A 24017-nucleotide genomic window follows, 5' to 3' on the forward strand; every position below is an offset into this window, starting at 1 on the left:
AATCAGGAAGCCCGGCGCCGTGTAATGACGCAGGTATGGAGATTTGTACAGGCAGGGAACCAAAATACCGGTGTCGGTGCATCCCTAGTTACAATGCGGCATCTGCGCTGTCCTATAAAGTGTTATCTTCATAAGGCTGTAGAGAACACTTAGGGGACTATTCATAAAGCAGTAAATGTGACTTTCACCAAATAAGAATTGCCTGCAGAGAGTATTTGCTGAATGTCAGATTCTCTGCTTTATAAAACTGCCCCATGGTAAAAGCAGAAGTGCCCGGTCAATGACTTTGAAAAGTCATGTGACCAGATTCTCCTCCTCCTGGCACTTTTTTTATATTATTACCATTTTTTTTTTACCATTCAGAGTCCCGATTCTCCACTGCTACCTCTGCAGTTGTTTCTCCAGAGCCATTTAGGCATTTGAACAATTGGAACAGGTATTTTGTTTAGCTGTAGGGATTGATGCTGTCCTATTTCAGTGGCATTCAATTATCAAATTTCACATTTGCTGCATTTCTGTTAAAGGTTTTCTCTAGTTGAGAAAAACTATAATAATAGAGATTGGGTTCTTGTCCTGAAGGAATAGCATAACATTTCTGGAGGGAGCAAGCTGCCTTGTCACTGTGCAAACTGCCTGTACAAATCTCCATACCTGCAATCAGTTTTGAGGCTAAATCCCTGGCTGGCCTGCTGAGCTTTGGTTTTCTTTAGATTTGATTATATTCTGGCATATAAGCTGACAGAAAAGAACAGCAAGCAGATGAGTTGTCTTGTTAATTCTACATGGAGGATTCAGGATTTCACATTCTAAAAAACACCTAATATCCTCCTTGCAGTAGCCATCCACCTGGAAAGACTTTAGTAGCAGTACAATCATCCCAAAATCCTTGCTTGGAAGAATGTTTCTAAACATGTGCTTAGGACTCCACAACACTTTGGACAAACAGGTCCACTACAGGTGACCCACTACTAAATTTGACCTATTCTGTAGCAGTTTGTAACATCTGCATGTGAAACTAAAGCCACCTGCAGATTCCCCACAGCCAGCTTCTGCCATTACCCGTTGCTGACCATTCACAGTTCAATGCTATCATACACTTCTTTACTAACATTGACTGTCTAGTAAATCTATTGTTCTGGATAGTGTTTTGCAAAAATGGCTAATTTCATCGATCTGAAGGGTCTTTTGTTAGCATCCACTTCACCTTAAGTCTTTCTCTAAGAGACCTTTTCCATTTATTCTCTTTCATCTCATAGAGTATCACAGGAGGTATTGTTCAACTAAGCTCAGAATACACTATGGTGGAACCAACCTTCAATACACACATCATAGCATTTAAGGCCCATGCAATCAATTATAAACTACAGAAAAGGTAATTTTGACAGTATCCCTTTTGTTAATGCTTTTTACAGAAAAAGGAACAATGTTTTGAGACACAAATGCCTTTTAAAGAAAATTAAGCTAAACATTACCTTTTAAGGCCCCATTCACACTTGTTAAAGGGACTGATTACATGAGTCTCTTGAATTACTGAGACCTATTCAATTTGCTGTGGATGGGAGGCACTGCACAATACAATGACAGCTGCCACTGGACACAGCTTTTTGCAGACCACTCACACGTAATCGCACTGGCTGCAATTACCTGTGGACGATCACACCTGGACAGAAACAGTCTGCATCAGGTAATCACAGCCTGTGCGATTATATGCGTACAGCTGCAGTTGGTGGCAGCTGTCATTGTATTGTACAGCCTCTCCTAACCGCAGCAGAATGAAATGGCAGTGCATTGAACTCAATGGCACCCCAGCCATGCCTCCCGCCTGGAGTGCGATCGCCTGCACCTTAAACGCAGGCACATTAGTGTCTGCGTTACGCTCCGGTGCGATCTGCAAAAATACTGCAAGCACTATTTTTGCAGCTTGCACTGGACCGGATCACAGGCACTAATGTGCCTACATTCCGTGCGATCACACTACGGGTGGGGGGCGTGGCTGTGGTGCCATTGACTTCAATGCACTGCCATGCCCCCTCCCACCCCTGAAGTCAGGGAGCCGGCTGGCTTGTGTTCCAGAGGTTGAACGCACTGGAACGCAGAAATTGCTGCCAGGTTTTAAATTATGTGTCTTTCCCGCTCGCGCGTGCACGAGTGGGCGGGACTAACAGGACGTGTATACACACCCAGTTACATCCAAGAAGCTCCCGGGAGGTAGTTAGAGTATATTTCCACTTTTGCAGTGACATTTCAGAAAACCTCACTATATGTTTGTCATGTGTTCCCATTTACACAGCACACCGAAAAAAAATGTTTTAAAAAATACTTCTTACCTTTTTTGCAGCAGGCAACAAGGCTGAATCTGGGTTTTATGAGCACCTTCACATTGACCTACACTTATAGAAAGACTGGAATGTGTAGATTGGGTTTCTCTCATTAACTTCATTAACATACAACGTACTGTAGAAGCCTGGCTTGTAATCCTTTAACCCTTTGTTATGGTAGACAGTGTTCAAATCTACTTTACAAATTTAATCAAATGAGCCAGCACAGTACAGACAGGATTAACACAAAATCCTCACAGCCCCTCCTAACATTACATAGAAGGAGAATCCAAGTAGAAATTTTAGCAAGTAAAAAGCTAATTTTTTTAGCTTATGCTACCTGAATGGGAACATGTAACAAATATAAAATAGGTGTTATCCCAATTTGGCTGCAAAAATGGTAATACACTTTAAAGTTTATTATTCATTTACAATTAAGTAAAGCCCAGTGTGACACTGGCATGTCACCACCCCTCCAACAGTTGATCAGTAGGGATGTTGTGTACGTTCTTCATTTTAATAGCATGATACAGAAAGAAAGCATTCATAACAAACAATGCTTAGCTCAACAACCAAAGACAAGATATTCTTCAACACAATTTAATGAGCATATCTAATATGCATATAACGCAGTCTTGACTGTAATGTCTCTTTATTGAAACTTGAAACAAAATTTTTTATTACGGTCGCTTAGAAATCAATCCACAAATTCATTCCACAAGGATATTAAAACACTCATGCTTGCCCATATAACTTCAAATGTTTCAAATATATTTAAAAAGTTGTAAAAAATTGCCTAATAATTTACCATTGAAGCAGAATGTATGCTTTACAAAAAGTTATTCTGCTTGCATTTCAGTTCAACAATGATGTATGGATCAATGGTTAGATTAACAAATCAAAAGGCTGATGTATGATTGCATATTTCCTGCTGAACCTATTTCTATACATAGAATATCCCACTTTTGTGTATATGTTTCAGCTTTAAAAAGCACTGACTGGGAAATATAAAGGGAATCTACAACAAATCTGAACAGATGTCTCAGTAGTCTCTGATAGAAGCTGTTGTCTGTTTGCAGTGCTTTCACATGCAGTAAAGCTGAGAAGGTTCTACTTTATTTCCCAGTAACTTAAGCTTTAGAATTGGAAAATGGCAGCTTCCAATCAAAGGCTTCTGAGACAGAAGATCTGTTGCTTTTTGACAAACCCCTCTATTGTATAGTACTGTAAAGCACTCTTAAATGTATATTTTCAATTCTCTTGGAAATACATGAAACTGAAATGTTATTTGGAAATTCAAACAAACTTGATAAAAGGGATTAAATGTTTGACCAATACACTGATGCTCCTGCTGTGCCGATTTTTTTTTACTGCTTTTTTTGGCCACAGGCACTAAAAACAGTAATATTTAAATAAATAGACTGTATAAAACTTTTGTTCACTTTCAAAAAATGCGCACATGAAATAAATACTTCTAAAAGTTTTTAGTCTCTTTGACCCCATGCATTGTCTTCAAAGCTGTAAATAGCTTTAAAACGTCTTCATTTGGAGCACTCTTTAATCAAACCATTGCAGATCCTATTTCGGAGGAATAACAATTACAGGCTGTCCCCTTTTCGGTCTCCACATTAGCACCTGTGCATCATTAGCATTAGGTTTTACCAGTGCATTGGTTGGGATTGGCTCCATGCGGCTTAATATTCTTGGCTGCTCCTGCTGAGTCCTACCCACCAATCTGGCCCGTTTACCCAACACCTGAGAAGGATCCACCTCAATATCTACCCTCATCCTCCATTTTATTGTCTGTAAAATGATCTTTTCCTTGGTGTTCATGTTCATTGCTACCAACCATGTTGTAAAACTTTGGTCTCTTTTGATTCTTGTGAGTAAGGGCACATTGCTTTCACTGACAGGCACTGCCCACGTCACACTAGGGTAAAAGTTGTCATTCATGCTGACGGAAAACCTGGACATTTTGTTGGTAGGACCTATTAAGGTCACAGTTTCTGTGGTGTTTCCATACCAAGGATAGCTTACGCCATCTGAGTCACTGATGGCTTTTACCCTTCCTTCTCTCAGATCAGGAAGCTCCCAGCTGGACCTGGAGAGAAATAAATACAGAAATATTACACTCATTTACATGTTTCTATTTAAATGTTAGATTCAGTAAATCTTTAATTTCAGTAAACAGACAAACACAAGCTGTTATTAAAAAAAAAAGTTTTATTATAAGTTCACAGATATCTGTGGAAACCTTTCAGTTAGTGGAAATGTAGAAATTGCTCTGGTCCACAAGAAAACACAGGTACAAGAGTGGAAGTGATTAAATCACAGTTTTCTACACCACAAAGGTCATAGAAACATAGCAATATTTTATAGAATTCTTTACAGAAATATGCTTTATCTATATTTATATAGTTAAATTCCTGGGTCCTATTACTATGTACTTTGTAAAAGTTACTCTTTCAGCCTTGTTCAAGAAAGAGTTCTAACTATTAAAATATATTCAGGAAAATATGAAAATTTGCATGTAAAAATGTTATATTTACTATGACAAATATTTAAAATAGCATATTAATTTGATCTTCTGATATACAGATCTATTCATTTCACCCACTCAAATGAGTCAGAGGAAGGACATGTCTTCTACCCCTCCATGTCTACTAGCTTATACAGACCTGCATGTATTTTCAGTTGGATGGAAGCAGTCAAGTGAGCAGGCATTGCTGGGCTTTCTTATTGTCATGAAAACCCTTGTTTTAAGTTTTGTTTTTTTGTATAATAAAGAGTTTATACAACAGTATATACTAGTTATACAAAGATCAGTTCATAAACCTGGAAATATTAGACAGAAAATTAAATTAACCAAAAATGAGTGTAGTTTCAATTGAAGACTTATCATTAAATATAAATGCTCATAAGTCAATAAGGCCATTTTTGGATACAGTCTAGTATAATTACTGGGCACAGCTCCTCTGGAACACTATTCTGCACACAGCTGTCCAAGCCTGCATTCCACTACACTGCAATTCTAAACATACAGCCCAAAACATTCTCTGAAGATGTAGATGGGTAACCACAAAGAATTATACAAACAGTGTGAAACATGTGTCAGAATTGGGCTGCTAGACTACTATATGACTTGCTTATTCTACCCTCTGATGGGGAGTATCGGGAGGATCTAAAATGAACTACATTCACCTTGCAAAGGTCTTACTGATCACTGAAGGAGCCTTCTTCAACATGCATACCAGGAGGTCACTCAATCTCGTCAGAGCACTGCCAACCTATGGCTGATCTCTCCATGTATCCTGATCTGCAAACCAGGTCCTCTGACTAAGAGTAGCCAAATATTTATCTCTCTATGCAACCTCACATGTATCCACCAGCATGACAAAATTACTTCCCGTCCTTTGTACCTCAATGTTTCAAGGCCAGCCTCGATTCCTCCTACGCACCTACCACTGCTAATCAAGCAACAATGCATTCCTGCAGAATAGGTGAAGTGTGTGCAGACCATCAATCATGTAGGCACTAGTACTATATGCTTAATATTAGGCCCTACCAAGGTGATTTCCTTGAAACAAAAAGCAATTTAGGAATAGAAATTCAGTTTATTACAGATAAACATTTGTGACTGGTTCACCGAGCACTGACATTCACTGAAATGTTTTTGGCTAGGCTCTTATTCCTGGTTAGTTCCGCAAAAGTACTGTTAATTAACTTAACCATATGGTTCTGTATCCATTCTGCAGTCAAAAGTAAACAGCAGACATATGAATTTTATGTGAAGAATTACTAAAAATTGGATTCCAAACTAAAAAATTGACAAAATGCAAATAACATGTATTTTCAGGATGAAAGTTACAAGACTAAATATTTTCAGCTGATACCGATAACAAATGTTATCTTTAGACCATAGAAATGATTTATTGAGCATCACAGGGCATCTTGTTTATTAATAGCATACATTTAAATTTTGATTTTCAAGCTATCTATACAATTTTCATGTAATTGTATTGTACTACTCAGAAAGAAAGGAATTACTATTAAAAAAAAATCTAGTTGTATTAGGGCAGTTTTCAAGAGCTTAAAGGAAAACTATACGGTGAGTGAAAAACACTCATCCCCATAATTCAAGCCGACCTGTGACACCGAAGCTGTCACACGTCAGCTCTATTGACCCAGAAGTCAGCAAACACACACCGCCAATCTCTGACTTACCAGTCCTCTACCCGCAGAGATGGATGGCTGTTCATCACTGCTCCCCGCAGGGATTACCCACTCCGCTCTCCGATCCTCCAGCACTGACTGGAGGAACGGACAGAGGAGGGGCTGGGCACAGCTGGCTCTGCCTCTAGCCCATCAATCAGCCAGTGGGGTGGTTCTCGACAGTATTATCAGGATTCATCCTGGCTGTGGAGTGGCCCCGCACTCTCAGCATACAGCGGCCAATAGGCCGCTATATGCTGAGTTTTGGGTCACCGGAGGACAGAGTATATGTCCTCCCTTGACCCTGAACAGAACTATATGCAAAAAAGGCTGCCCCATGTTTCACCTTTAAGTCCCATACTGTTTAACCTGTTTATTAATGATATTGGGGAAGGTCTTAATAGCCATGTTTCTGTGTTTGCAGATTATACTAAAATTGGGGGTTTAATAGACACGGGCTTAGACATTATAACATTACAAGAGGATCTTGATAAAATACGGGAGTGGGCAACTATATGGCAAATGAGGTTTAATGTCAAAAAATGTAAAGTAATGCAATTTGGAGTTCAAAACAGTACTAGAGAAGTCAGGAATGGAAAAAGATTTGGGGGTCATAGTCGAGTACAGATTGAATAATAGCTTGCAATGCCAGGCTGCGGGCAAACAAAGCGAGCAGAATACTGTCTTGTATTAAAAGGGAATGTACTGTAGAGATAAAGCAATACTTTTGCCACTTTATAGATCACTGGTTTGGCCTCATCTTGAGTATGTGGTTCACATTTGGTCACCAATCCACAGAAAGGATGTCCTTGAGCTAGAGAGAGTCCAGAGAAGGGCAACTAAACTAATTAATAAGGGGCTGGAGGACCAAAGCTAGGAGACAAGGTTGCTAAATTTAAACCTGTTCACGCTGGAAGTAAGGCGATTAGGAGGGGACATGATTTTGATGTACAAAATGTTTAGTGGTGATAGCAACATCAGCAATAAACTTTTTACAGTAAACTCGATAACAAAGACTAGAGGCCACCACCTAAAATTGGTGGAGAAAAGGAGATTCTTTAAAGTTAGAGCGCAGGGGATTCTTTAACCCTTTCACTGCCAAGGACGTACGGTATACGGAGGTACAAAAGTGCTTCTGGCTGGCCAGCTCAGTATGCGCCGTACGGACCTGGCATTTACAGTTCTACTATAAGCTCATGGTCGCTTTAGCGACCATGAGCTTATAGTAGAACTGTTCCCCCAGACTGTCCCCTTCAAATTAATAGCTGTCATCAGCGGCTCACAAGCTGCTGATGACTGCTATCATCAAAAATACCAGGCGCCCAATTAATTTGAGAAACATTTGCGCAATTATAGCAGGGCCTACAAATTTAGTATCACCATCTTTTTATTCTACCGGGCCTGCGCTTTCAGAAAATATATGGTTTTGGGGGGTCTTTTACAAACGCTAGCAACCCAGCAGTTGGAAATCAAATCAATAGGAAAAAATTGCAAAAATGGCTTGGCCAGCTTGAAAAATGTTCCGGAGGGCTTGGCAGCGAAAGGGTTAAAGTTAGAGCGGTTACATTTTGGAACTTGCTGCCACAAGCAGTAGTATCAGCATTGAATCATTCAAAAGTCATTTAGATACCTTCCTCAGAGACCATAACATACAGAGGTATAGGTATTCTTAAAAAATAGCTCACGCCGGGACTCCTGTACACACACACACACACACATTGAACTTGATGGATCTGTGTCTTTATTCAACCTCAAATACTATGTAACTATGTAAATATTTTTAGTGGAAGGAATTGGCAGAGCTGATATGGGAGAAGCATTTTAGCAGCGGAAGAAAGGAATCACTTTTACCACAGGTGATTTCTAAAATAAGAAACCAAATTCGTAAATTAGATCAGAGGGGACTTTAAGATGCTTGTCCTTAACAGCAGGAGATTATTTCCACATATGTGTGCTTGTGTCCATACTCAATGTGAACCAAGCTCTTTCTATCATGTTGCATTTTTTCTGTAAAGCATAGCACAAAGTCTGATTGCTACATCAGATGTCCTCTCCATATCAAATTGCTGCATGAAAAGCATGTGAGGAAAAAAGTCAGATAATTCACTTATACAGCCGCTGTCTTCTGCCCTGGAGACGGTGACATCATGCTGAGTATCCCAAATCGTGTGAGAAGGTGCTCCAGCACAGCGAAGGATCATCTTCACATGACATTTGGGATCCTCAGTGTTCCCAGAATATCACCGGAATGTTTATAATGTCACCTTCATCTTCACCTAGGCACACTGGATAGAAACTATCTAGCTATTGTGTGGTGATTTGAGATGTTGAGATGGGAAGAGCAGTCCGATGTATACTATATACTCAATTATGTAATTATTTTTATTCTGTCCAATAAGACTCACATATGTGGATGGAGTATACAGCTTTTTTCATCCATACAATCCCATTCTAGGTAAACTATATACAGCGTAAAGCCCAACTCTGGGCAGAATAATCTTGGAGTGCAGTAAAGTGTACAGTGCCTTTTTTTAAAAACCCACCTGCCATATTCAGTACTGCAGTGCTGCCTTCTCTTGGCAAATCATTAGTTATACTTGCGGGTGAAAGTCTACCTCTCGCTGAACTTCCGTGCCTGCTCCAGCTGTACCTCTGCAGGTTTCACAGACCTCAGCAAAGTGCAGGTTTCCTGCTTTCTTTGTTCTCAGCTGCATTTGGAATAGAATAATTTGTATTGACTGCACAAGACCGAAAGAAACCAAAATACAGAAAGAGCTAGAAACAAGAAGTCTGATGGGCAAAAAAAGGTTTCTAAGGAGAGTAACAGAGATGTCTACCCAGGAAGAAGGTTACAAGGGTATTTAAGTGATTGTGTGCAAAGCACGCCGCAGTAAAAGGTAGGCGTGGCCAATCTACATAAAGGGTGTGGCAAATTTCATAAAAGAAACACAGTTCACTGTGTCCCACATCACTGTGTCTCAAAATCTGGCGCAACCAAGGAAGCACTTCCAGCCCACACCCCAGCAGCACTGTGTATTGCTGTAACTGCGCCCAGAGAATGGAAGTAGCGTAGAAGACAAAGGCAGCCTTGAGATTAGGAGAAGAAAGCAGTATTATGCATACCTGTGCATTGTCCCATTTACTAAAACTTCACTTTTTAGCAGAGCTCCCAGCACTGATCGTATTTGCCTCCTCTGGCTGGTCAAATAGCGGGTCCCACCACTGGCTGCTCTGGTGTCTTCTGCTGACCCCTAGTCACTGCAGGAGAAAACAGCAAAACCTTTTTTTTCCTGTGATTTATCCCTTCTAAAAAAGGTGCTAGAATCATGTTTCTGGTACTAAAAAAACGAACAAACGCAAATAAAGCTAAGGGTTAATAAAGGCAATTATATGTTTTTTCTTATTTACACTGTGAGATCTTTCTTCAAATGTAGAGTCTTCCCAGCATTCAGTCCACAGTTTTTTAGAGCTTTTTGTCCATTTTAACCCTTCAAACATCAACACATCACAGTGTTCTGCCCATGGAGGGGTTGTTTAGCATAACAATGAACACAAGCACAGCTCTGTTTATTCCTCCTTAGGACAGAGCTACCCCAGTCCCAGTCTCTCCCAGGCGTCAGTCTGGCCCGGCGGACTGCCTTTTTAGGCCCCGTTCACGTACTGGATCGCATAGCGGCCAGCTCAGTTTTTTGTGGGGCGGGAGGGGACAGGGCAGTGAAGTGAATGGCGCCGCCGCAATGCGATCGCCCGCATGGGAACATCAATGTTTGCAGTCCGGTCAGAAAAAGTAGCAGCATTTTCTCTGACTGGACCGGTGCCATTGATGTGTCTTGTGTTACTGTGCGGCCGATAACATTGCGGCCGCAGGGCGTGGCTGCTGCACCATTCACATCAATGGACCGCCATGCCCCCTCCCCCCCACAACAAACTGAGCCGGCCGCAATGCGATCCAGTGCGTTCCGGCCACAATTGGGCCGGAATTGGACGAGGATGTTGTGAACAAGGCCTTAGTCCAGACAGACCTGGACACGCACTCCACAAGTGCCAGGCTTCAAGCTGCTCTCCCAGCACATAGGAGCAATCAGAGACTAGAGCATAGTCTCTTCTGTGGGCAATACTTATTTGACTCCTATCATTTCAGCACCTGTTTAGGGACCCTTTCCCTGCTAAAACAGGCATTATCTGCATGTTTAGACAGTGACAGACTGTCACAACACTTAAAGGAGAACTATGGGGTCAGTGTTTTTCCCCATAGTTCTCCTTAGGGTAACGGGAGGACACAAACTAGCGTCCTCCCATTACCCTAAGCTCAGTATACCGCGAGCTACAGCTCGCGGTATACTGAAACGCCGCAGCGGATCCCGACTTAGATGAAACTTTCATTCACAAACAAATGTAGAGCAGGACATAAGCTTGTCAAATTGATAGTTCAGTCCTGAAGATTACACAGGGAGAGCTGCATTCATCTTTCATCAGAGCTCCATGAAAGCCGGATGCCGTGCTCTGTTTACAATGACACTGGAGCAGAGTGCCACTGATTAAACAGGGAGAGCAACAATCCCTCAGTGTAATCTACAGGACTGAGAAGTCAATTTGACAGTTCAGTCCTGCACAATACAAGAGACAGCCAGGTGATGCAGAGGCAAGAGGGCTCCTGCCCTAGTCGCATCCCCCGTGGGGGCCCAAGGCAGGTGCCTCTAAATCTGTCTTGGCCCGGTCCTGCTTGGGAGATTGGGGAAAACTCACAAATTTCCCGGGTACCTTGGCAACACTCGAGTAAGACAAAGCTGAAAACACCTTGATATACTAATAAAACTAATAAAAGTGTCTCTAATAAAATAATGGTGGGTTTGTCAATGGAGACAAACAGAAATCAATTGTATGAATTAAATACTGTATCCTCTGTAGATCTGTTTATATAAATTAATATGATAGTGCTGCTTTCTAGTACAATATACAACACAGTTGCAAATGGACTAAAATGGCCTAAGGTTAACAGGGTTGAAAAATATGCTAAATAAATATGACTAAAGCACATTAGTTCAACCCATAATATAAGGGGAAGATGCTCTGTGGCTCTACATGTTCCATGTTCAGCCTGTGTTATACAGGTGAAACTCGAATAATTAGAATATCGTGCAAAGTTCATTTATTTCACTAATGCAACTTAAAAGGTGAAACTAATATATGAGATAGACTCATTACATGCAAAGCAAGATAGTTCAAGCCGTGATTTGTCATAATTGTGATGATTATGGCTTACAGTTCATGAAAACCCCAAGAACCCCAAATCCACAACCTCAAAAAAGTAGATTATTACATGCAATCAATAAAACAAGGATTGTACATAGAACAACATCGGACCTCTGAAAAGTACAAGCATGCATATGTACTCAGTACTTGGTTTGGGCCCCTTTTGCAGCACTTACTGCAATTACTTTTGCACTCACAGATATTCTAATTATTCGAGTTTCACCTGTATATTCCAGGTATGGTAAACCAAGGCAGAGGCAGAAATTGTTGCTTGTGTTCTTTCTTGTAGATTATTTTAATTTCAAACGTAATTTGATGGGGAGCGTATAATGAAAACCACAGCTCCTGTTACATTAGGTGTCTCAACACTGGCAGCCAATGGAGGATAGAAATCACCAGCACTCAGCAAATGAAGTTCAAAGAATAACGTCCATTTATTTGGACCAAACGTAACACAGATATTGCATAATCCAACGTTTCGGGACCACACAGTCACATTGTCACATCTCTGCCCTGATGAAGGGACACTGCGTGGTCCCGAAACGTTGGATTATGCAATATCTGTGTTACGTTTGGTCCAAATAAATGGACGTTATTCTTTGAACTTCATTTGCTGAGTGCTGGTGATTTCTATCCTCCATTGGCTGCTGTGCACGGCGCCATCCGTGATCGTCACTTCGAGCACCATGATTGTTACTTGGACCAGGAACGCTGCAGAGAGTGCAGGGGGACTTACTGTTTTCTGGAATCAACGCTGGCAGCAACATCTGTGATGCATTCTATACAATTTTCTGTGTTCCCAGAGGATGACGTTAAAACACTTTTCTAAGCAGTTCTTAAAAAGTATTGCCACACAAGTTTTAAGTGTGTTCACTACTAAGCAGTTGATTATTGTTAGCAAAATAACTTAAAGTAGAACTACAGCCAAAGTCTTTTCTATTTATTGGATGGAAAGGGGAAGGTTTATTCCTGTCTGTGGTCCTGTTGAAGAGATGTTCCTGTATTTCCAATCCTGATGACAGGAAATCACCAGGGCAAGTATGGTGAAATCTCTCACAGATAGCAATAAATAGGTTAATTTCATTTTTAGGTAGATAGGTCAATGGTTATTACATTTGTTAGGCTTTTACTACTGCTTGTGTTCCCACTGGGGAGCTTTCCAGAACTCCCTGACCGGACAGAAATACAAATCTTAGTGGTTGAACCCACACAGTTTATCTATTATGAAAAAAGTTTTTTTTTGGTGTACCAAGTCTCCGGTAGTAAGGCTAAGATCAATGTACTGTATATAGCACAATAACCAAAGAAATCAATCAATAATCACATTTTTTTTTGGTAATACGGGTTACTATGCACTGAATTTGTCTTATTCAAGATCAATTCCAGCCAAAAAGTGAAATTATTTAGTGCGCTATTAATCTATTGAAAACTGCAACTGTACTAAAGTCATATACAAATCTTTAGTTATTATGATCTTTGCTAAAAAAAATAAAAATTTAAAATGTCTTTCTTTCATGTAAATATAAATATATTGCATCTGAATATTTCAAATGTACAATTTGAAAGGTTAGGTTAAGTCCTAACTAGTGGGTTAATACAGTCTGTTTGAAAGCATGATAGTAGTGCCAGGCTTTCTTTTAGAAAGCCCATCATTCTTTGCAAATACAGTACTGTGTACACCCAGTTAGTATGTGTACTTGTAAAATAAAGATTCCATACAAATAATACAAATATATACACTGTACAACAGTTTATAAACATGTACGTTTAGAAAAAATAAAAACGTTTTATAGACAAAAAAACATTATAGTGTCCCTTCAATCTGAGATTGGTGGCAAAGGGAGACTTCGTATTACAGAAAAGTAAGTGTTTATATCAGACTTTCTGTATGTGTGAGAGACCAAGGAGCACACATTGGGGGTGTTTGGGAATTTGTCTCCTGTTTTACAAGCTGGGGTTCTCAAACGACTAGGTCATTAACAAAAGGGAGCAGATGACTGTCGTGCTACAGCAATGGCCAGATCAAAAAATAAACTTCACTACTGAGCATACTCTATGCATTTCAAGGCTTCATTTTCTTTTTTTGACTTGAGTATACCTGTAAATAAGCCCAAAGAATGCAGTGAATTATTAAAAAAGCCTGGAGAGATTTCTTTTGGGAATATAACTGCTGCTATTCTCTTCTTACATTTCAGCTTTACACTGTATGCCTGTAAAATAATGTGGAGAGTGCTTAGAAACATAGCCATGCATATTTTATGAGTGCTCACCAGATAACATGAGCCATATGTTATTCTTTGGCTGTTGATGCATGAGGCTGCTTGTAAACAGGTTATGTTATTTATTGTACTTATATTATTACTTACATGAATAACACCGCACTGTTGTCCAAAATGAGAAAACTCAATGCCTGTATGTTTAGCTTTTTTTCTGTCATGATCACAGATGTGCATAAATGATTGCTTTATATGTAGCTCCTGCTTACACCCATGAGCAGCTGTCTGTAATATTATACCCTTTACACTATAATTATCTCTACAAATTAGGGGAAAGGAGGTGCAGTTTCCTTTACATACCCTTATTTTCATGGGGCGTGGAACATCATTGGCTGCTTAACCTTGACTGGATAATTTTTACTTACAAAAGTGTTTATTAAATCAATTATGTGCCTGCGTAATAAAGTGAGGTACATAAAGTAAATGGACAGCAGACTAACAGTAGTAGAAGTATATATACATGCATATCTTACACAAACACAGATACTGTATAATAACCAAAAATCAAACGAAGACTATCCAAACTATCAGACTCATTATAATATTAAAACCGCAAAATGTGTTCATATGTAAATAAAAACAAGCCCAGGGATTCTACATTTTCAAAAGCTCTTCTATAAAATTCTTTAGTCTATGTAATATACTTTTGTCTGTGCAATTAAAATTTGATTTTTAAACCAGGAGGACTGCAGAGATGTATAACAAGTTTATGGGACTTTGATGTTACGTCAGCAACAAAGTTGCGTGAAAGAGCTGTAGTCGTATGTAATTCAGCCTTATATTATAGATATTTATAGCTAATTATATTATATACTGTAAATATATTTATATATACATATACAGTATCTCACCGAAGTGAGTACACCCCTCACATTTTTGTAAATATTTGTTTATATAATTTCATGTGACGACACAGAAGAAATGACACTTTGCTACAATGTAAAGTAGTGAGTGTACAGCTTGTATATCAGTGTACATTTGCTGTCCCCTCAAAATAACTCACACACAGCAATTAATGTCTAAACCGCTCGTAACAAAAGTGAAAATGTCCAAATTGGGCCCAAAGTGTCAATATTTTCTGTGGCCACCATTATTTTCCAGCACTGCCTTAACCCTCTTGGGCATGGAGTTCACCAGAGCTTCACAGGTTGCCACTGGTGTCCTCTTCCACTCCTACATGACGGCATCATGGAGCTGGTGGATGTTAGAGACCTTGCGCTCCTCCACCTTCCGTTTGAGGATGCCCCACAGATGCTCAATAGGGGTTAAGGTCTGGAGACATGCTTGGCCAGTCCATCACCTTTACCCCCAGCTTCTTTAGCAAGGCAGTGGTCGTCTTGGAGGTGTGTTTGGGGTCATTATCATGTTGGAATACTGCCCTGCTGCCCAGTCTCCAAAGGGAGGGGATCATGCTCTGCTTCAGTATGTCACAGTACATGTTGGTATTCATGGTTCCCTCAATGAACTGTAGCTAACCAGTGCCGGCAGCACTCATGCAGCCCCAGACCATGACACTCCCACCACCATGCTTGACTGTAGGCAAGACACACTTGTCTTTGTACTCCTCACCTGGTTGCCGCCACACATGCTTGACACCATCTGAACCAAATAAGTTTGTCTTGGTCTCATCAGACCTGTTGACTAATACGGTTCTTACCCATATAGTTTCAATTGTAGTGGAAAGGTTATTTACAGTAGTATACCATACTTTATTTATATATGTATGAGTTGATGTATTTATCATTGCTGACAGCTTTTCAGTAAAATATCCAGGGATATTTTATATAACAAAATCCCTCATCCACAGTTAGATTCGAGCATCAATATGTCTATTAAATTATTAATGACTGTTTAGCAGCTAGTATGTCAGTCTTCCATAAAACTGTTGTACCGTGTTAACTAGGGTTGCACAGATACCAAGTACAGTACTCGGTACAAGTGCGAGTACATGTACCAATACTTTTGAGCTCCAAGACTACACTAGAGAAAAATGCAAAAATTAGGAGGCAGCTGTCATTTGTAAGGAGCACACGGAGCTCCTGGGATTTGTACATCTCTGTTTTAATGTATGATTTTGTTTTTATAAATCTAAATAAAGTGATGCACAGATACCAGTTTTGCGAGTACGAGTACTGGTACTTGCCGAGTACTTCCAAGTACGAGTACTGATACATTTTTGTTTATTGTCATGTGACAGTTTTTCTAAAACAATACAGACTAACGATTTCAGGACAGTGGTGGAGTGCCAGAGCCAGGTCCCAGCTGCAACCGGTGCAACCCTGGTAGTTCTCATAAAAATGCCAAGTATCGGCACTGGTACTCGAAAAGTATCTGTGCATCCCTAGTGTTAACAGTTTTTGGATATAGTACTATGCATAAGGACCATAAACCTTGTTGGAAGATGACCACACATATATATTCATATGCAAATGTCTGGTCAATTAAAGTATAACTTTAAGGGGGTTATTCATGAAGGAGCCGAAGGATCCAGCCGTAGCTTCGGTTCCACTGCTGTACAGGCTATGCACTATAGCCTGTACAGCAGCCGAAGGCGAAGGCATATGCTTCTGCTCGACCAAGCCAAAGTGACAGTCGAAGCGGGGCAAACGGCCTGCCGAAGGCTAGCCAATCCCCCCCGCAATTGACAGCTGGGCGGAGCCAGCCATGATGTCACTGCTGGCTATGCCCAGTTGAACTGACAGATCAGTGTCCCCGAATGACCTGGGGACGCTGATCTGTCATTAAACAATAACAAGTGGGTGGGGCCAGCCGTGACGTGACGGCCGGCTCCGCCCAGTTGTTATTCATTGGCCGGGACCTACTAGAAGACTCTGGCAGGTGCCGGCTAATAGGAAACAGTTGGGCAGAGCTAGCGGTCACCGCTAGCTCTGTCCAATTGTTTTGTTTTTTTATTTATTTATTTTTCTTTAAAATATTTTTTTTTTTAAATCTTTCAATTTTTTTTTTTAATTTCTTTATTGGTAAACAGCTCAAAATGTGTATACATATAGAGGGTGCGGCGTGCCGCCCAAAACGTAGTGCAAAAGATAACAACACATTCCTGAGTATCTTTCAATTTTTTTTAACAAATTTAAAATCATTTTGCAATTTAGTTTTTTTTTTTAACATTATTTTCACTGGTTTTCTATTCTGCTTGGCACCACAGAGGTACTGAGCAGAATAGCCGAGCCGAATGCCGCCCGGGGGAACGGCAGCGAGCGAGCTGCCGGAGTTTCAGCTCAGCCGATCCAGATGTTAGGTGAGCATGTTCAACTGACCGAAGGCAGCCAGTGCAAGACTGAAGTGAACAGCCGAACAGCGTTCGGCTCACTTCACTTCGGCTCGATTATTCACTCGGCTGCCTTCGGCAGCTTAGTGAGTAACCCTTTAAGTGTTGAATAGCATGGGAATGGATTAGAACCCCTGTTGAATTTTCTGCTGTCTGTGACTCCATTAGATAAATTTTCCTAACTTCCTGTTCCAGCAGCAACCTTTTCACTAGAGAAGAAGTAAAGGAAATTCTCCAACAGCAACACAGATGGAAGTAAAAATGCTTTTCCTAAATTTACTAGGGGAATGCTAGATCCCCAGTCAGTTTTTTACTGCTGTCTGTTTCTCTGTTGCAGATTTTCCCTCACCATCAGTGCAACTGTCAGGATGACATCAGAAAATGGATATGTGTGTGCGCCAATACACAGAACAAGTGCCCTTGCCAGTTTCTTGCCTGTGCATGCACATTTGTGTAAGCATGCCAATTTATGCTGGCATGGGAATGCAGGCACTTGGGCAAGCACACCTAATTCTAATCTTGGCACCTGACGGTCTAGTTAAGGAGCAGAAATGAAGTAGGCAGTTGCTGGATGGTTTTCAGCTTTTACCCTGCCACTGAATCTGTCACAAGATGTGCTTTCCGTTTGCTGATCTGGCTTGCCCTCGGACTTGCCTGTACTCTGCCTTCTTGTTAATGATCTAGGCTAGTTCCTGACCACAGCTTATTTCTGCTGACTCCTGGTGTGACCTTGGCTAGTTCCTGACCATGGCTTGTCTCTGCTAATTCCTGCTGTGAACTCGGCTACTTCCTGACTACAGCTTGCCGCGGCTGATTCCTGGCGTGATCTCAGCTAGTTCCTGACCGCAGCTTGTCTCTACTGATTTCCCAGTTTGACCTTGTACTGCCTCCTGACTGAGACTCTGACTTCTACCTTGCCTGCTGTCTTTCTTCTTAGTTGCCAACCTCCACATGTTCCAGCTCTCAGTCTGTTGTGTGCTCCAGGATATCTGCCAGCTGTCTTCTCCTCGATGTGCACGAGTACATCTCAGTCAAGTCTTCCTCTAGAAGCAAGCTTCTTTGGACGGAATTTCTGGCACCCATGCCACTTTGAGCCCTCTTACTTCATGTGTCTGGACTAGAGGTGTAAGGGAGGCCCTTTTGTCATCTCAGCCTCTAACCAGGTATGAGATAACAACAAGCTACTCATCAGGGCATGACCCAAACCTGGGAGTAACCATGTATAGTAGTAATCTTTTAACACTGAGCCAATAACAGATGAGGAGGCTGCAGGCCCATGACCTGTGATGCTTTACCTGGATTGGGCGTAGCAACAACACCGTTGGGCATGATGTCCCATGCAACAAGTTTCTAGTCAGTGCATTAAAAAAGCAGGGAATGATTTGCTCCTGGGGGTGAACATGCATTGTGATAATCTTTAAACATTGTATCAACAACAATGTAAAGTGTGTGTCTGGGAGGTGGGTGTTTAGAGCCTATGGCCTGGGACAATTTCACTGGATGGGGCTTGTCAACATATCTGTTCCTGTACATGATGTTACTTTATGATTAATAATGATTTTATGACTATTGTATACAGTACATATTACAATACAACAAGCATCTAATTGGTGCTAATATTATATATTATCAATAGAGTGCAATATTTATGTTAAACAGTAGGTGGGGAAGATAGGATTTAAACAAGTTTGTCATTTTCTGTCAGAAACTAGGAAACCTACAGATCAGCAGAGCTCTCCTCATGTAAAGCACGCTAATTAGTGGTTATAACAAAGCAATGGACTTCTGAGGCCAGGCTATGCTGCACTGCAGAAAGCTGGTCAGTTTCAAGTTGTGGCAGCTGTGGCAGTGCAGCTACAAAAACTAACAAGTGAGACCTCTGCCAAATAGCATCTGGGTGCATGTAAGTGGGTTTTACATTTTGTCCCTGAAATGTAAAACATCATGAAATAGTGGTACTGACCTACAAAGTTTACTAAAGTTCCAAATTGTTGTTGCCTATTTTTAGCAAGAAACTTAGCAGCAAGTTGCTAACGCAGTGGGCAACCCCCACATACAGCACACAGAAAATGGAGGAGGCATACAAAATCAGGGCAAACACACAGACACACACACAAAATAAAATCACTACAAATCCCAGCCCTATATTAATTAGCAATGCAGAATGGCAACAGCTATAAAGGACTACAAATCAGTGATGTGCCGTGCCTTCTGTGCTGGGTGAGGCTTCCCTCAGCCCGCCGAAGCTCCACCCCGACCCATCCACCCAAAGCCCCGCCCCCAGCACTGTAACGCAGCTGTTTGGTGAGGAGGAAGGGAGGAGACAGGGAAGAGCCTCCCTGTCCCTCACTTGCGCGTCACTGGTAAGGCATCAAGATCGATGTCCTCACTGTTTTGTTTTTTTGATTGATCAGCTTAGACCAATGGCGCTATGCCATTGGTCCAAGCCATCCACAGAGCTCACGCCTCTAACACAGAGTAGAGGCTGTGACAGCTCTTGCCTCACCAAGTTAGGTTACACAAGCGGTGGGGAAGCCCTCTGCTGTGTAACCTAACTACCTGTCAAAAGCTGGATGCAGCACTTCCTGTAATTAACAGGCAGCACTCCGTCCATAACAGGTTACACAGCGAGGATGCGGTCTTATTCCTCCAGGCGGTGCTGACAGGTGGGCTGTGCGGGGTCTTAGGTGGGCTGTGTGGGGTCTCAGGTGGGCTGTGCAGGGTCTCAGGGAGTTTGTGCAGGGTCTCAGGAGGGCTGTGCGGGGTCTTAGGTGGGCTGTGTGGGGTCTCAGGTGGGCTGTGCAGGGTCTCAGGGAGTTTGTGCAGGGTCTCAGGAGGGCTGTGCGGGGTCTTAGGTGGGCTGTGTGGGGTCTCAGGTGGGCTGTGCAGGGTCTCAGGGAGTTTGTGCAGGGTCTCAGGAGGGCTGTGCAGGGTCTCAAGTGGGTGTGTGGGGTCTCACCAGGGCTGTGTGGGGCCTCACCAGGGGTGTGCGCGGTCTCACAGGGTTGTGTGGGGTTTCACCAGGGCTGTGCATGGTCTCAGGAGTCTGTGTGGGGCCTCACCAAGGCTGTTTGGGGTCCCACTGGGTTGTGTGGGGTCTCTCCAGGGCTGTGCAGGGTCTCACTAGCGGTCTGAGGGTGTCGCAGGTGAGTGCGGGTGGCGTGGTTCCCCACGAAGGAGGAGGAGATGTGCTGGCCGGCTTCCTAGTTTGCTTGGTGGCAGCGCCGGCCCTGGATCTTAGCTATTCTGAGGTTGGGCATTTAGGTTTAGTAGCATTTTGTTCTCTTTTCTCCTTTTTGTTTTCCCTATTAGGTAAACAAGGTTGAGAAGTATATTTAATTTCAATAAAAGGGGGACTTCACACTTAAGACGGTGGAAACTTTGATACTTTGAAGTAATTACCTCATGCTAGCAACACACAGGTTGGTCATAAACTTAAACAAGTGCTGGATACTTTACATAAGAATTTAGAAAAGATTTTTAAAAATCAGCCATGGCACAACAGAAAAGAAGAAATGGAGCAGAAAATATCTCAAAGGGCCAAAATGTGGGTTTAATTTCCATGGTCTCTAATCTCGACAGCAATAACAAAGAGATACAGAACAAAATTGAGGAGTTGGAAAATAGATCTTGACATAATAATTTAAAGAGCAATTCCACAGAAACAAGTGAAAGCAAAACAAAAATCAGCGAGCTACTAATGCATTCTAACACACTGCAGCTGTGCTAAAATCAGAAAGTTAATTTAATTAACCTTAAAGGCCAATTTCAGTTTAGACATTTAATCTAAAGGTGGCCATACACTCTACAACCATCGCAAGCTCATGGTGTTGCTCAGCCTCCCCATGCTATCTCTGCCTTATGAAGCCTGACTGAGAAACTCTGAGTGACATCCGTAATGCTGAGTGACATCCGGAATGGGCAAAATGGCATATTCACATAAAAGTTGAAGTCCATGCTTGGTCTCCCCACCACACAAACAATACTTCCCTGTAACTAACCACTGCAGCAATTTAAAAATAAAACCCTCTACTAAGTCCCAAATATTCCCCTTAGTTAGTGGACACATGACATGATGGGTCCTGAGCACTCTCTTCTGGACTGCAAGGTGGTATTGTCCTTCTTTGGGTGTGCAAATTGCGGCCTGGTGATGTGGACACTTTCCACTGACTAGGTCCTCTAATGTCCTGAAAAGAGCTGCTACAGCGGCTCATGCTATGGCCAACTTAGGTGAGTAGACCTTGTTAGAGGGCTTAGAGAACAACTCCAGGCATAATTATTCTTAACAAAAAGGAGGGTAACAGTGTTTTAACAGAGAGAGCACTGTAAAAGAAGGTTATTAAATTGACCGAGACCTATAGTTTTATAAAAATATAAACTTTATTGATTACAGGATAATATATTCGGTGTCTGTTAGCCCACTTCTCAAATTACTAGTAAAAGAACAACGTTGTTCATGACACTCATACTCCCATTCATTCATACAAACTAAGCGTTCCCACAAACTTGGCAGTGTTCGATTTCTTGACAGTTTCCTAAAGAAGGAATTTTCTTTAATTTTACACCTGTTTCTACTCCATAATTATGTTCCTGCTTAACAATGATGTAAGAGGTGGACGTCGGAGAGGAAGATCTATATTTTCCGATTTACTTCCAAATATAACTCTAGTCAGTCTACGTATTCTTTACCCCGATAGTGTGGTTGATATGGGTTACTTATTGATTTCAGTTAATAAGGAAGTCTCTTCGTTTCATTGTGGTTCTTTAAGACCATATCATCCACTGGAGTGTTTTGTGTATATATATTGGTCTTAATATAACAACAACACCTCTTATTCATTCATGCCTGAAGAATCTCCAAATTTTTCATCATATATGGTTCCTCCTGGTGTACAGTGAATTTAAGGGGGAGACTAGTGCGGGACCAGTTATTATTATATAATTGTCTACCGTACTCACTTTTCGTCGTCTCTTACCCCTCTTGTCCTTTTTAAATCCTGGGTTCTTTTTCGGTTTTAACGGTACTGTCACCAGCGCATGGTTATTCCCTGAAAGTTCTTAATCTTTTAATAAAAGGATATGGTACCACCGGAGCATCTCTATGTTTTGTAATCGAATATATCCTGTCACCTTCGGAAAAAAAATGATGAGCAATTGCTTAGGAGATGTTCTTACGTGCTGCTGACCTTCTTATGTGTAGAGGACATGATGTTGTGTATGTTACACTGGGATGTGAAGATGAAGGGCTGGTTCACATCACAACGTGTAGCAATGCATAGCACATAATGTGTGTGCTATGCCGTGCGGTGTGAAGGTGTGCTGTTGTGTGATGCATTGCTATAATACATTGCAATTCTTGGGGTATTATTATTATAAATAGAGATGTCCCGATACCAATGCTAGCATCGGAATCGGGCCAGATACAGGGCATTTTGACAAGTACTTGTCAAAATGCCACGATGCCTAGCACCGAAGCTTGCGCTATGATTTTTTTTTCTTACTTACTTCACCGAGCGGCGCGTCACTGCTCCGGTGGGCGGAGCTCCAGGTGGGGTCCTAATTTAGGTGCCCGGAGACTGCTTGGAGCGCCGCCCACCGGAGCAGTAGTGACGCGACGCTCCGCGAGGTAAGTAAGAAAAAGACAAAACCTGCAGCGGCCAGTCAGGAGCAGGGACGAGTCAGCGGCAGCGCTGGTCCAGAAGGATTTATATAGCGAAAACAGTTTGCGCTGCGCTGTACAATATAAGGAAGACATTACAATCACAATACAATTCAAGACAAGATGGTAAGGAGGGCCCTGCCCGTGAGAGCTCACAATCTAAAAGGGAGGGGCCGGTAAAACATGAGGCGAGAAAGCGATAGTTCAGTGGTTAGGTTGAGGTGGGATAGGCTTACCTGAAGAGATGAGTCTTAAGGTGGCCATACACTTTACAACCACTTTACAACCATCGCAAGACCTTAGTAAGATTTTCGGCTGGTTTCCTAGCGTGCTCCTTAGACAAAAGACATGCGACCGTACAGTAGAAACGGTCGCACGTCTTCATTCACACTGCACGATTCTCGTACGATCTCGGGATTTGCCGCGATTTTCGTACGAGAATAGTGCAGTGTATGGGCACCTTTAAGGGATCGCCTAAAGACAGTCAGTGTGGGAGATAGAGGGACAGGTATATGTCAATTATCTGCATGTCATGTTGGAGCATGTTGTAATGCGCTGCAATAAAATGATGCCTACATAATTTTAACACAACAATGCAGTGCGTTCGTGTGAACAGGTCCCATACAGAGCACAGCTTTTTGCATTGTCTTTGAGTTGGGACTGCTTTGGGGAACACTGCTTCATGGGGCTGGTGTAAACCAGCTCGAAAAGTGGTGTTGTAAGGCCCTGGACAAGACTTATCTAAGAATCTTTATTTGTATCATATGAATTCACACTGATATCATTTTATGTGTTGATTTCTTTAGAATTATTTATTGCATCTATTTGCATATTGTGTCTTACACCAATTGACTGAAAGGAAGCACTGTATTTATATATTTACTAATATAAATCATATTGTAATAGCCCTTCCGTAACTTTAATATATTTACACTTTATTATTATAATATTATATCCCATGTTGCAGTGAAAGTTCTTTGCAATGTAATCTTATTCCCCACTCTGTATGA

The 24017-nt window shown here is 41.6% G+C and overlaps 1 protein-coding gene across 1 annotated transcript in view; it reads right to left on the reverse strand.

Moving 5' to 3' along the window:
* Nucleotides 1–3578: 3578 nt before the first annotated feature.
* FAM78B (family with sequence similarity 78 member B) overlaps nucleotides 3579–24017 on the reverse strand; it is a 49812-nt gene continuing 29373 nt past the window's right edge. The window contains exon 2 of the mRNA XM_018570386.1: nucleotides 3579–4419. Coding sequence (XP_018425888.1) covers nucleotides 3897–4419 — 523 coding nt within the window. The 3' untranslated portion in view covers nucleotides 3579–3896. The remainder of the gene's footprint in view (nucleotides 4420–24017) is intronic.

The sequence above is a fragment of the Nanorana parkeri genome, unplaced genomic scaffold (assembly GCF_000935625.1).
Source record: "Nanorana parkeri isolate BGI_ZX_2015 unplaced genomic scaffold, ASM93562v1 scaffold1527, whole genome shotgun sequence".
NCBI classification, from domain to species: domain Eukaryota; kingdom Metazoa; phylum Chordata; class Amphibia; order Anura; family Dicroglossidae; genus Nanorana; species Nanorana parkeri.